Source organism: Leishmania infantum, chromosome 20 (assembly GCF_000002875.2).
Source record: "Leishmania infantum JPCM5 genome chromosome 20".
NCBI classification, from domain to species: domain Eukaryota; phylum Euglenozoa; class Kinetoplastea; order Trypanosomatida; family Trypanosomatidae; genus Leishmania; species Leishmania infantum.
In genome coordinates this window covers 564,673-578,322 of record NC_009404.2, presented here as the reverse complement: position 1 = coordinate 578,322, position 13,650 = coordinate 564,673, and the positions used below count along the sequence as shown (strand labels likewise).

Below are 13,650 nucleotides of genomic sequence, written 5' to 3'. Positions count from 1 at the left end.
AGCGGGGAGAGAAGAGATGGGGGCCTGCTGCGCAGAGGAAGAAACACGGGGTGGGGGGCGGAGGGGTTGAGAAGGAGAGAGGAAGGAAGGTTGCGTATGCTCAACGCGCATGCCAAGAAAGAAGACGAAAAAAAGAAGGAAGAGATATTTCGACAAGTCTAGTCGCAGAAGACGCACACAGATACACGCAAGGGCACACACACGCGCTTATACACAAGCGGTCACTCACGGTCTACAAACGAGTACACCGGTGTGTTTGTGTGTGTGTGTGTGTGTGTGTGTGCCTGTGTGCGCTTCTCCTCAGGAGATCTTCTTCTGTCCCTTTCGCATACGTCTGTGCGGGGGCGTCAGTTTTTTCCTGCGCTCCCCCACTCGCCGCATCACGTCCATCTCGCTCGCTCGCTCTGGACCCCACGCATTTTGGCTGAGCCCTCTTCGATTCCCGTGTTAGCGTTTTTGAGCGTTTTTTTTCTCTATTGCACTTGCCTACCGCGTGCTGCTGCCGAGCTCGTCGCCGTTCTCAGCCTCCTTTGCAGCCTTCTTGGCTGCCCTCTTCTCCTCCTTGCGGCGCTCCTTGTACTCCGTCGTCAGCAGCACGGCGTTCACCACCGAATTGAAGCCGACCACTTCACCCTGGATGAAGGGCTCCGTATTGCCCGGGTACACAATCGTCTTGGCCACCCAGCCGCCATCAGGGTCCTCGGCGAGGTACGTGTTGCCTAACGCCTGGAGGTTGCGCGAGTTGGAGCCAAACGTCACCTTCACGTGGAACTCGAACCTCTTACAGTCGTTGTAGAAGGCCCAGGAACTATTCTGGTTGTTCACAAGGCGGAAGAGAAGGCCGTTCTTCTCCTCAAACAGCGGAACCTTCTCATCGTAGGGGAAATCGGTGGGCCCGCTGTAGCGGAACTCACCCTGAGCATGCGACTGCTTGTTCCCCATGGCTGTGTGTGTGTGTGTGTGTGTGTGTGTGTGTGTGTGTGTGTTTGCGCGACAGACTACTGAGTAGGTAGAACAGCGGGAGATCGAGCGGCCAAGAAAGACAGGGGAGGTAAGAAAGAGGAGCAGCAGCGATAGCGGGTGAGAATACACGGATGCATGAAGGGAGAAGTGAGCGGGCAAATCCGACAACGGTCGGTCTTGCTCATTTCGTTTGTGTTCTTGTTCCTGAGACTGAAGCGTGAGTTGCGGTAGCTAAAGACCGACACACACACGCCATCCTCTCCCCGCACACCGTGCACGCGGACGGGTCTGCATGACGAAGCCTCCGACTTCGTGAGTTGCAAGAGAGAGGAAAGGGGCTAAGGACCGAGGCCTCGACGCACAAGCATACAGCCAAAAAGGGCCCGCCGTCGATGATCAGCCTCGAAGGGAGGGTTGCACCCGCGAGCGGGGCTTGCCTGCGTATGCGTGTTTCTGCGCACCATGACCCTGGAGAGAGAGGCGGGCTGAGGGAACAAGGGGGAGGTCGATGCGATGAACGCTGGGACAGGACGAGAAAATAGGACAGGTAGAGAACGGTACGGAGGGGAAAGGAGTTTCATAGCAGCGGAGACTCCCCAGTGGGAAAAAGGACCGAGACCAAAGAGAAAAGTGGGGAGCCGGCTCCCCACTTTTCTCTACCCCTTCCTATCCACACTCATAGGCAAGCACTCACACACGTACACAGAGAGGGTGAGAGAGGACGTATACACATATACCTCATACTGCGCTTGAGATATGCACATCGGAGAGTGCCTGTGTGCGTGTGCCTGTGCAGCTGATAGAATCGCAAGGGCTCTCCACCCCCCTCGATGTATGCACATGAAAGGAGCCGAACGAAGTGACACGAAAAAAAAAAAGGACGGTGCGGGGGCGTGGCCACGATAACCGCTGCATGGTATGGCCAACGAAGTGGTGATCGGGGGTGGCAGTCCTGTTGGTGCTGTTTGGTGACACTTCGCGAGAGAAACCGAGGGGCAAGTAAAGAGAGAGGCGAAGACGAGGTCACCCGCGCCTCTCCGCATGCGCACATATCTCGATCCGCAACGTTGGGCGGTCACCCAACAGCTCGGTCGAAGCGGTGTACGCAAGCGACACCGAGGCGCATGTGAACAGAAAAGCGACGGAGGGAGCAGATAAAGGAGAGGGCAGAGGACGACAGAGAGACGCCGAAGTGCAGGCAACCGCCACCGAGCACTGAAAGAGGCGTGCAAAGACATCAAGGCACGCCCACACCTGCGCTCCTTCACGCGGCGATACGTCTACATAGAAGCCACCCACCACCCGAAGGAAAGAACACAAGAGTCCATGGAGTCACCCGACACGAACGGAGAAGACAAAGTCCGACACAAACGAGTCGGGGGCGGTACCACACAAGAAGAAAACACAGGCGAGGACAAACAGAGAGCAAGGGAGTAGAGAAGTTGCCAGCTGCACGCATGAAACGTCCAGCTCCACGTGTCCTGCTGCTGCCGCTGCTGCTGCTGCTGCGTTGAGAAGACGGCACAGAACAACCAAAGATGAAAAAGATCACAGGGGCAAGAGAGAAGAAAGGGCCAAGAAACAACGTGAGTTCGACGCCACTCGAACCCCCTCCCTTGCCCTTCGCCCGTCGCAGGCTCCACATCGCGCGTGGCGCGAAGCAGGGGTGGGCACGCGCTAGGGTGCTGCACCGACTCAGTCGTCGAAGAGCACGGCCCCCTGCCTCGAACTCTGCCCACACACCTCTCGCTCCGCAGGTCGCCTCACCGCCGCTCCCGCATCATGCCGGTCGCCGCCTGGTGCATCCTCCCCTCGGGGTGCCTCAGGCCTCCCCCACACCGCTGTAGGCAGCGCGAGGGCCGGGGGTGGGATATGCGCTCGCGTCACGCTGACGCTCTGCCTGTCACGTGGATGGCGCAGACGTGTACGCTGACCCACTGTCGCAGGTCGCTCCAACGCAACGCCATCCAGGGCCTGGCCGTGTCACCACCAGAGGTGGTTCTGCATCCGGCAGGGGATAGGGCTGGGGAGGGCTGCTTGGCTTCACCACACAGTGCGTGGGTAGTGGACCCTGAGATACGGCGCACTGAGCGGGGTCCACACGTCACGAGGGGTGGGGAAGGGAGTCGGAGAAAAAAGGGCTAAAATGAGGAGCAGAAGAAAGGGGCAACAGAGGTACTTGCGCGTAGGCGCAGCCCGACCGAAACTGGTACAGCGGCAGGTAAAGCATACACGCATGCACACGTACGCCAATGCCTGCCAGACGTCGCCGATTACATCCGCGACCATGTAGAGAAGATGAACGACAGGGAAGGGGAGTGGAAAGGATAAGCGAGCGTCGCTTGCCGCATCTGTGGGTAGCAATGAAACGTGCGACGCGCTACGACTGCACTCTCCTCCGCCGCGCGCGCGCACCCGTCACAGCGTGAGCTGCGGGGGGAAGGTAAGGAAAGGTTGAGGAAGAACAGAGGGCGCAGCTCCGGCTCACTCTGCCGCTAGGGCAGGCTCGAATCTGCTCGTCTTGGGGTCGAGCACCATGCACTTCCACATGTACCCCTTGATGGGACCCTCCACGAAGGCCACGGTGGCACCTGCTGGCACGGACACCTTCGCTTTCACGCAACCGCCATCGGAGAACTCGAGCTTCACGGGACTCTCCGCGTCTTCGGCAGCCCCGTGCGCACGCGCCGGGCGTAGCGCCTCGGCACGGAAGAAGGTCGCCTCTACCGTGGCGTCGCTCTTGCCGTCGTTGAAAAGGGTCCAGCGAATCTCCTCCACCGCTGACGCCTGCTTCTCGTCGTCCTCAGGGGCGTGCTCTTCGCCCTCCGGCTTCGGTTGATGGTGCGGTTTGTGGAAGGGCTCGGTGGTCAGCAGGAAGATATTCGCCGTCTTGCCGTACATGAAGGCCAGCTTTGCCTTCGCACTCTCCTTGTGAGGGCCGAGCACCTCCGGGTCGATGTTGGCGAAGTGCGTCTTCATGTCAACGGAGAGGGCCCTCACCTCTTCAGTGGAGGCCGATGTATCGGCCTTTGGCGCACTAGAACCGCAGCCCATTCCGCCTCCCTTCGGCTGATATATTTGGGTCTGGCGGCGAGCAACTACAGAGAAGAAGATAGAGCGTGAGACACGTGCGTATGCGCTCCGTGTAGGAGACTCGCCAAGTTCACCAGGAAGGGGTATGATGTGCGTTTCTGTGTCACATGAGGCGCAGCTGGTGCTGCTCCGTTACTCTGCTGCCTTTCTGTTTATTTTTTTTTCGCGTTTTATTGTGCTGTCGTATTTGTATTTGTGTGTGTGTGTGTGTGGCGCTCTTTCGGTAGTCAACTCAAGAGCGGTGAGAGAGGGTCAAAGAGGGGGCAGGCGAAGAGAGCGAAGTGAAGGGGCCGGGAAGGAAGGGGTGGGCTCTCAACGCAGCAGAGCTGCCATCTCTGATGGGCACGCCCTGCACACCAGCTAAATGTGTAAAGAAGTGGCGGTCATCAGCGCATGAACGACTTACAGACCGAGAGAGAGAGACGAGTAAGTGGTGCTTGAAGGGCCTCTCCTCGGCTGCAAGCGTGTGGCTATGCAACTGCGATGGGCAGTGGTAGTATTAGCCTTGAGCTGCGTTGTTGCTGATACACGCGGCCGTCTAGAAAAGAGAGTACATACAGTAATAACCACACACACACACACAAAAGGTGCTGGAAAGGCGCAAAGAAAGCGCCGAAGGCAAAACGCCGTGCTGCTACCAATTGCCGATGCCCACGGTTAACGGCTCTTCGTCTATCAACGCCTGAGCCGCTTGTTTATTCTTCAACGCGTCTACTCTACTACGAATAAGTCAACAAGTAGATGCATACACAACCACAGTCTATCTGCTTTTGTTCCACTACCGTTTTGTCAAGGATCCGGGCTAACCAGCACCGTTCGGGGTCGCTCAGCCCAATGCAATGCCACTGCAATACGGCGCAGGTCAGGACCAGGATTACGCTCAACATCACTGAAACGCAGCTAAAGGAAAAAACAGCAGAGGGTATGCGTATACTTGTCGAATCACCGACAGGATTCGTAGTGAACTGGTGCAAACGTGACCATAACGACCGCAGGTCTCTTCCGGCACAGCGGCAGCCCAGACCTGTCCGCCGACACCAAGAATGGGGGTACTGCGCTACGATACCACGGTAAGGTGTGACTAGCATCTTCAGGGAGCGCCGTCCTCGCAAACCGCAAGGCAGCGGTAGAAGAGAGGGAGCAAGGAGGGGATGGTAGGGCAAAACATAAAATGTACATGAACGGTTGCAAGAAGCATGCACGCGCGAGAGGGAGAGAGGGAGAAAGAAGCAAAATGAATCCTGCCAAAGAGAGAGAAGGAACGAAAAGACACACGAATGCAGAAGCAAGCGCGCACGTATACGCACACGCCGGGCGCGTGCACCCCTCAAGCGCAACGCGCATGCCCTCACATTCTCTGGGCGCCTACGCAAACGTACACGCGAAGAAGAGCAGACAGAGAGTCGGGCACCAAAAGGGAGACCCCATCAAGGGCAGCACAGCGCCCTACGCACGCCACGCCGAATCGCAGCCATAACTTAAGGGGAGGGGGAGAGGGAAAACAGTACATGCTTAAGAAGAGAAACGCTAACACCACCGAGCGAAACGGAAACGCATAACTATATATATATATATATATGCAACTATATATATAGGCATATCATCAGGTCGAAAGCAGCGGGCAAGGGGAAAGGCGGGAGGAAGAGGGCCAACGCACAACGCACAGCGGCACATTGGCGGGGAGGGCCCGCACAGAAGGGCACTGACGCAGCTTTCTTCCCTCTCGCATCCGCACATTTGAAATTCATAGGCGTATGTGTTCTTGTGGGCGTCTCTCGCTGCCCCTCACTTCGTGTCAGCTAGGCAGAATTGGAGAGAAAAGGGGAGAGCCGGAGAAAAAAAAACGAAAGAATAAAGGCCGAAGAGAGAAAAGGGGAGGAAGAAAAGGTGATGGCTGCTGTGGAAGCCGCCACGTGCGCGCCAGCAACCAGCATGAGTCAGCACCGATCCCCAAATCGCACTTCTTTGTTTCTTCTCCAAGAAAGGTGGTTTGGGCAAGCACACATGCACACACACGCGCGCACACAGCTGTAGACGCGTGTACGCACGCGGTGGCGAGGGAAAGCACGCATGAAGAAGGGAGAGGGTGGCTACAAGGATAGACAGACGCACACACGCCCACGCAGACACACGCATGCACAGACCGTTACTGCCGCGCTAAGCGCCACACGTGTATTATCGCTTTCATCGCGAGCGAAAGGGGCAAACAAGCAGATGTGTGCATCCGACATGTCTGTGGACGTCCTCCCCCCGCTGCTTCTTCCTAGAAGGCGATGTCGAGTGGTTGGGTACCGGTGCTCTTCCACTCGCTACTCTCCACAGAGGCGTCACCGCGGGGTGCAGAGCGGTCCTTGTCCGAGCTGGCTGCTAAGCTTTTGAGGTCCAGCACCGGCACCCCAGCTGCGCTACTCATATAGCCTGCACGCGCGGCTTTCGCATCTGCTGCAGACCACGCTGGAAGAGTGGCAGCAGCTTCCGGCGCTGCGTCAGCAGCACCGCAGCCTAAACTCTGTGAAGCGGCGGCCGCTGTGCTTGGCACAGTAGCCGGTGCACCGAAGCTATAGGGGTTCGCGGCCGCTCCAACGCACTGGTTTTCCCTATTCCCGCTCTCCTCCTCTTTTCCGCGGTGGCTCCGAAGTGACAGACGGCGCTGCGCACCGATCTCCCCAGCAGCAGCAGCAGCAGCAGCTTCACCCTTCGCGGCTGTCTCAGGCGCAGGCAACGAGGATGGCGGGGGGTGTTGGGGTGGTGTAGCAGACGTCGTCGCTTCCGCGTCATCAGCCCTCCTAGTGGCATCGATCAGAGCCTCCGCTGGGGCCTCGAAGAGGGTGGACTGCTTCAGGTCGGGTGGCGCAGCGTTCAGCGTGTCTGCCGAGAGAGGTGGGATGATATGAGTGTGTTTTGGTGCTCCGCTAGTAGCGGCTTTGGGCAGCGTGGCCATGGCACTGCCTGTGAGGCGAGCGACAGCAGGACCGGATCTGGGTGCAGGCGCGGCGCCGACTGCCGGCGCTGCTGCTTTCGCCAAGAACATCAACGTGTGCCGGTATCCCTTCTTACTCGCCGCTTTACTCTTCTTCTTGAGACGGCACACCATCTTGGGTGTGAGCATGCTGCCCAATACTGCCATGCTGCGTGATGCGTCGAAGGGCACGAGGAGCGTGTCTAACCTGTAACCAAGCACGTCACCTTCCGCCAAGTATACCGTCGCCCCTGGCGCGAGCACCACGAATACCTCCACAGCCGCCGCACCAGCGACGTTCTTCTTGAACTCCGCAAGCTGATGCTCCTCCACAGGCGTCGTTGGGGCAGGAATCGCAGCTGTGAATGCCTCCACAAGAACCGGACGCACTTCCACGTAGCTGCGGCTGCTACTAGACGTGCCCTGCGACTGCAGCTCCTTCTTATTGGTGGAGAGAGAAGTGTGCGAGAGCGGCCTCGGGCAACAAAGCACCCGCAAGTCTCCAGGGGCCGGTGTTGATGCTGTTTCGGTCCTGCCAGACGGTTTCATCGGTGCCTCCTCCCCAGCGATGGGCTTCATCGGGCTCGTGGACTTCTCCTTCTGCGCCCGGTAGCACAGCAGTACCGACACCTGCGCCTCGTGGGTGCCGCTATCGTTAAACAACAGCCACCGCGTCCGTTCTGACACGCGGAGGAGCGTGATGCGCGAAAGCTGGCGGCGCATGCGCTGCGGGCTAACACTATCGACGCCACTGACACCTCCGTTCCACAAAGCCGGCGCTACCGAGGCGCTTGCCCCGCCTTGGCCATCCTCGGACTTTCGGAAATGGCTGTCCTTCACAAGCACAGAGCACACCGAGGGGGTGGCTAGCGACACGTCCTGCTCGTCATCCGCAGTCGTGTCACACACAATTCTAGCTGGGCCAACGCTAGACGACGGTGCTGGAGCAATGGCGAAGGTAGAGATCAGCTTCTCGGGTGCCTTTGACAAGGCGGGCTGCGCGCCATCGCCGCCACCTTTTTTGGTGCGGCTGCGCCGCTTTGGCTGCCTCTTGCTGCACTGCGGAGACGGAGGATCGGGTGGCGGTGCCGCCCCTGCTGAGCGACCCACCGCGTTCACCGCGGCTGTTGTGGACGGTAACAGTGTCGAGACTAGCTGATTTGCCGCCGCTCCGTTTTCGCCGCCTTGCGACGATCTCTCGGCGCCACTCGTGAGGGAGTCGCCACGATCGCTGGCCGCTCCTGGAAGCATTGGGGTGCGCACTGGACTGTTGGTGGTGGAAAAGTTGAACCCCTTCTTCAAAAAGCTCGAGCGCGGAGACTTCAGCGGATTCCAGCATGAGCTGCCCGGGCCGCCAGCGCCGGTGTCATTGAAGCCGGCCATGGTGTTCACTGCATACTCGTCGTTTGTCAGCAGCGGGACGAGTCGGCCTTGCTCATCCACAGCGATGTTGAGGAGGAAGCACGAGCTGAGTGACGGGAGGAGGCTAGGGTTTCTGAGGAGAGCGTTTGCGGCGGCAACGGCCCTTGCCTCTACCTCCTCTGCGGTACTGTCGCTGCCGCGTTTCTTGTTCCTCTTGGCATCGGCAACAATTTTCTTCGCGTCCTTCCTCGACTTCTCCGATACAACCGGCAAGCTGCAGAGCGGAATGACCCGTGCCGCGCACCCGCCTTGCGGACGGCGCACCGTTCCACCTGGGCCACGCATCGGCAGCGTAGATGCAGGGATGAGTTGATTGTCGGGCATGAAGTTGTAGAAGAGCGGACACGGCGGCAGGGGCGCGCTGGTGTCGCCAGCGCTTGCCGTGCTGAAGCCAGAGCCCATCGCGATGGCGTGCCGTATGCGGTGTTTGGGCTGCGTGGCAAAGACAGTGGAGACGAGAAGGACAATACACACGCACAGAGGCACACAAGGAGGTGGGGCAGCAGCAGCAGTAGCAGCAAGGGGAGGACGAGCAGAATAGCACAGGCTGCACTTAGGCGGAGAGATCAGTCAGAAAGAAAAATGAAACGAGAAAACAGAAGAAAACGAGCGTGCACGTGAAAGGGCGGCGCTGATGCGCCGATCAGGCGGCGGAGAAGGAGCCAGAGAAGTAAAAGCGTGCACAAGACGTGGGCAGCACACACGCACCACGAGAGCTACATAGACACAGAGAAGGGGAAACAAGAGAAAGACGGTGCTCCGACATAAGAAGGGAGAACATGCAGGGAATAGAATGCAGACGTGTGAGACAGAAGTGCGAGATGGCGAATTCCAAGGTGCACGTATGCGCTCTTGAGGTCCACACATACGCACTGCACCTCCAGGGCCAATAACGCCGGTGGAGGCAACGGCGAAGGACGAAACTAAGAAGAGGGAGATCGACGTAACCAGCTGTCGCCTTCTCGTTTCGCTTACGCCAGAGATCCAGACAAGAATGAATATACGTGCATATGTACATATAAGACGCACTGCCACTGCAGGTGGCAACACCTTGTCTCGTATTGCAAACCACAAGAAAACGAGGGCGCAGAGAGAGGAGGAGGGATAAGACAGGGAGGAGAGAAACGGCAAGGTAGAGAGGAGAGGCGGGGGCTATGAAAAGTGTGAGGAGGGTTTCTGTGGCGCATACAGAAAGAAAGCGTCCTCCAAGAGGCAGCTCACCGTCTGTGGAGGTGGGGAGGCGCACGTGTGTGGGTGTGTGTAAGGGGGAGGGAGGAAGGGATAGAGACAGTGCAGTGGGACAGAAGTCGGGAGTCGAAAGAGCATCGAGAGTGTGACTTGAAGAAGGGCGGGAGGACACACCAGTGCGCACGCATCGAAAGTGCTCCTCGGAAACCGCTCACCGCAGAAGGCATCGCAGTTGGCGACAGGCGCAGCAGCCGAGAAAGAGGGGAGCTGGTGCCGTGGTGAGCCGAGAGGAGCATAAAGCAACTGTCAAACGCGATTCCTCTTCTTCAGCCCGCGCTGGGCCAGCGATACCGGCCGGCGGCGTCAGTCCGCCACCATGGACACCTTTTTCGTTACGCATCTGTTGCCGTGTTTCGTTTTGTGCTAATCAAAGAGAGAAAGAAGCTTTCTCCCCTCCCTACCTCCACCACACACGGCACTCTCTTCTCCTGATCGACAGATAGGCCGAGCTGTTCACCCCACCACCACCACCACCAGCAGCCTCTCCCGCATAACGCGTTTGCCGCATTGCTCACGGTGGAGCGGCAATGAGAGTAGGGGGCGCTCAAGGACATATACAAGAAGACAGAGAGAGGTGCGTGCAGGAGTCGAGTGCACTAGCAGGGAGGGAAAGGGAGAAAGGTTAAGAGACCAGTGAAGGCGAAAAAGTCGAAGAGCGTTTCGTATGCATGGGCCAACAGTGTCCCGTGGACTAGCGCAACCACAAAGCACATCTACACACACACACAGGGAGGGGGAGAGAATGGATGTGCTCAAAGGCAAGCTATAAAAGCTTTCCCACGCACGCACGCGCCATCCGTGCATAGGGCCATCAATGTCGTCGACATGCAAGGGCACAGCCACACGCCAAGCATATTCTTTGGCGTCGACAAAGAATTGCGTTCAAGGGGGGCATACGTGATTGGATGCCGCGTCCTCTCTTTCCTCTGCGTTTATATCCGTCACCCGCCTTTCTCATGATAAGAAAGTCATACATGCATCGGTGAGAATGCACACGCATCGCCGTCCACTCATTACTGCTCGCATCCATCATACCCACCTTTGCCTCTGAACTCCTTCGACACAACGCGCCAAGTAGTCAGTGCGCCCCATCGTAATTCCTCCCTTGCTTCCATGAAGCAAGTACGAGAGGGAGGGCGAGGTTCGATGGATACAGATACACGGGACTTGCTCTCAGAGAGAGAGGCTTGACGCATGCACGGGTTCGTATGGGAAGAACAGGAGAGAGTAGGACCGCAAAGGGGAAGAAGGGAGGGGGAGGGAAGAAGTTGGAGTGTAAACATTATAAAAGCGCTTTCACGTACCATGCATAGGCCAAGCATGGCGGACGAAGACGAGAACACGCAGAAACGCATAATGATAGGAAGCACCGAATGTCTACAAGCCTGAAAACAAAGCAGCTAGCCCATTCCATCATCAGCGCACCTCACTGGCACACGCACACACACTTCGCTCTCTCTCCTCTACCAAACGACAAGGGGAAGGGCCAGGTAGCAATGACGCCGACACCAAAGCAGACGGAGAAACTCATTAGAGGGATGAGAGAAAAAACGAAAAATGAGTGTGCACTTGAAAGGGGCGGGTGGCGTGGTGAAGTGGTGAGCATGAGAAGGAGCGAGGGGGGGAACAAGACGCGCACCAATAGGGAAAAAATGAATGAAGGCAGTGGAGGAGAAACAACAAAGTCTCAACAAGACACCATCGCCATCCGATACACACAAATGGAATTATAGCACGCGTTGCTCACGTGTGTGTGCGCACGAGGGCCAGGTGCCTCATCGGCCCCTCGGCATCTTGCACGAACTGTATAGCGACGGGAGAGAAGAAAAGGGGGAGAGAGGAGAGGAGAGGCGAGAGCAGAGACACCAAAACAGAGCACAAGAAGAACGTTTTTGGGCGCCAAGAGAATCCGCCCAACATGCGTGCGCATCATGTATGCGTACAGCCTCGTCATACAAGTACACTAAACCTCATGCGGCACCCTCACCACGTCATCATTCACCTTGCGATCGGTCACAGAAGCCTCCTCGGCAAAGTGGGCCTTGGTGTCGTGGTGTGTCATCTCCGTCTCAGCAAGCGCCGCAGCAGGTGGCGCCATCGGAGTAACGGATTTCTTAGCAGCAGCGGAAGTCTTGGCCTCCTGCCCCGTATCCTCCGTCTTCGCCGGTGAATTCTCCTCAGCGGATGCTTCAGGGGACGGCATCCATCGGCTGCCGGGTCTTGTCGTGCACCTCGGCTGCCGCACTGTTCAGCTGCTCGGCTGCAATGCGCTTGTCAAGCTTCCCGCCCGCCTCCGCCGCTGCCGCCGAGGTAGACTCGCCTATGCGTCAAAGTCGGTGGCGACGTTAATCGGACTGGCGTCGTAGCACGTGTAAAAGCCGTTGTACTCGCCGCGCATGAAGCTCTGGGTCTCCCCTGGCGCCACATCCAGCACCAGCTGGCACTGGCCTGTCTCATCGAGGGAAACCTGGCGCGTGCTGCCGAGAGCCTTTATAGAGCTCTCGGGTCCGAAATTGACGGAGATCCGCATCGTGTACTCGGATGTGTCGTTGTAGAAGGCCCATATGTGGCGCTTGTCGTTCACCAAGCGGAACAGGAGGCCGTTCTCCACATCAAAGCAGCGGTAGACGTGATCGATGGGGAACTCCACGGCGGGGCCCGGACCAACATACGGGGAGCTTTCGTCCACCATGAAACGGGCCTGGCTCTCCTCGTGAACCCTAGAAGTAAGCTGGTGTTGCTGCTCGTCAAGAGTGATCGGCTTCCCCGCGTGCTGCTTGTCATCCTTTTGGGGGGTGCTGACAGCCGACACATTATCAGCAGTTGGAGTAGCAGCAGCAGACTCTGCCTCCGAGCCCGTGTTGCGCTCCGCCGGTCCAGCAGCGGAAGCCTTGCCCGATTTGGGGGAGATTGCATTCTGCGCCTCATAGTCGCCTGCGTACTCAGGATGTAATGGCGCAGGCGCGGAGAGGGTGGAAGCGGCCGCAGGTGACCCCGGCATCGAGACCGGATGGCTCTCGATGAGCATTGGCGCATCACCTATATGAAAGAGTGCCGCATCGGGCGTGTTCTCCTGGGCCTTCTTCTCGCGGATGCTCTTGCTTCCTCCGCACCCCATCTTTGGTTTTTGGTCAGTGTCTTGCAGCAACCGATGGGCAAGAAGGAGTGATGGTGTGAATGGCGTCTCGACTGGGTGGATGTGCGTGTGTGCTTGCAGCGTGCGCAGAAGCGGGAGGGGTGAAGAGAGAGAGAGAGGGCGGGTTGTTGGGGCGGGAAGGCCGGGACCGTCAAAGTACCAACGCCACAGCCACGACAACGGCGACTAACAAACACAGCAAGGGAGCCACGGCTCTCGTAAGGGAGGAGGAGGAGGGGAAGAGAAAAACAGCGCAGAGTGTGAGGAAGAGGGGGAGGAGGGAAAGGAAAAGAGAGGGAGGGGAGAGTGCCACAAGAACAAGAGTCCCGCAAAAACGCGGCAAACACGCTTCTCGGTGCTGCAAGGAGAAGAGTTGTAGCAGCAGCAGCAGTAGTTGTACAAAGAAGCCGCTTATGTGCGAACACGGGTGGGTGTGGGGAGGGAGAGGGGAGGGGGGTATGTGAGTGAGCTTCCCTTGAAGGGATGGACGGCGGGAGAGAAGGTCCCAACGTGCTAGACAATGCGGGGCAAGCGTGAGAAAAGAGGAGGCACAAAGAAAACGGCGCAGAAAAAACCGCCGCCGTGGATGTGCGCGCGTCCGTCTGTGTGTGTGTGTGTGTGTGTGTGTGTGTGAGCGTTGCGGAGGGGGCTGCGTACGTGGTGCGTTCCATACACACCGGGCCACGACAATAGAAGAGGGAGTGGCCAGGACTAGAGAAGGAAAGGAAAGGCATCAAGGGAGAGAGCGGCAGCAGCGGGTTCAAATGTGTGCGCATCACTGTCGATGAAATGGCGTGCAGATGCACGACAGCGAGCGGAGGGGGCGCCG

At 58.1% G+C, this 13,650-nt stretch overlaps 4 protein-coding genes across 4 annotated transcripts; all 4 read right to left on the bottom strand.

Annotated features, from left to right (window-relative positions):
* Positions 1 to 486: 486 nt before the first annotated feature.
* Positions 487 to 942, bottom strand: LINJ_20_1320 (calpain-like cysteine peptidase, Clan CA, family C2; the record flags this gene model as incomplete). Its single annotated transcript, XM_001465225.1, has 1 exon — positions 487 to 942. The coding sequence occupies one exon, from the start codon at positions 940 to 942 to the stop codon at positions 487 to 489; it is 456 nt and encodes a 151-aa protein (XP_001465262.1).
* A 2,505-nt stretch (positions 943 to 3,447) lies between these two features.
* LINJ_20_1310 (conserved hypothetical protein) lies at positions 3,448 to 4,017 on the bottom strand (the record flags this gene model as incomplete). The annotated part of the gene is made up of 1 exon (XM_001465224.1): positions 3,448 to 4,017. One exon carries the CDS (start codon positions 4,015 to 4,017, stop codon positions 3,448 to 3,450), a length of 570 nt encoding a protein of 189 aa, XP_001465261.1.
* A 2,302-nt stretch (positions 4,018 to 6,319) lies between these two features.
* LINJ_20_1300 (hypothetical protein, unknown function) lies at positions 6,320 to 8,839 on the bottom strand (the record flags this gene model as incomplete). Its single annotated transcript, XM_001465223.1, has 1 exon — positions 6,320 to 8,839. The coding sequence occupies one exon, from the start codon at positions 8,837 to 8,839 to the stop codon at positions 6,320 to 6,322; it is 2,520 nt and encodes an 839-aa protein (XP_001465260.1).
* Positions 8,840 to 12,005: 3,166 nt separating this feature from the next.
* LINJ_20_1290 (conserved hypothetical protein) lies at positions 12,006 to 12,713 on the bottom strand (the record flags this gene model as incomplete). The annotated part of the gene is made up of 1 exon (XM_001465222.1): positions 12,006 to 12,713. The coding sequence occupies one exon, from the start codon at positions 12,711 to 12,713 to the stop codon at positions 12,006 to 12,008; it is 708 nt and encodes a 235-aa protein (XP_001465259.1).
* Between the last annotated feature and the right edge of the window lie 937 nt (positions 12,714 to 13,650).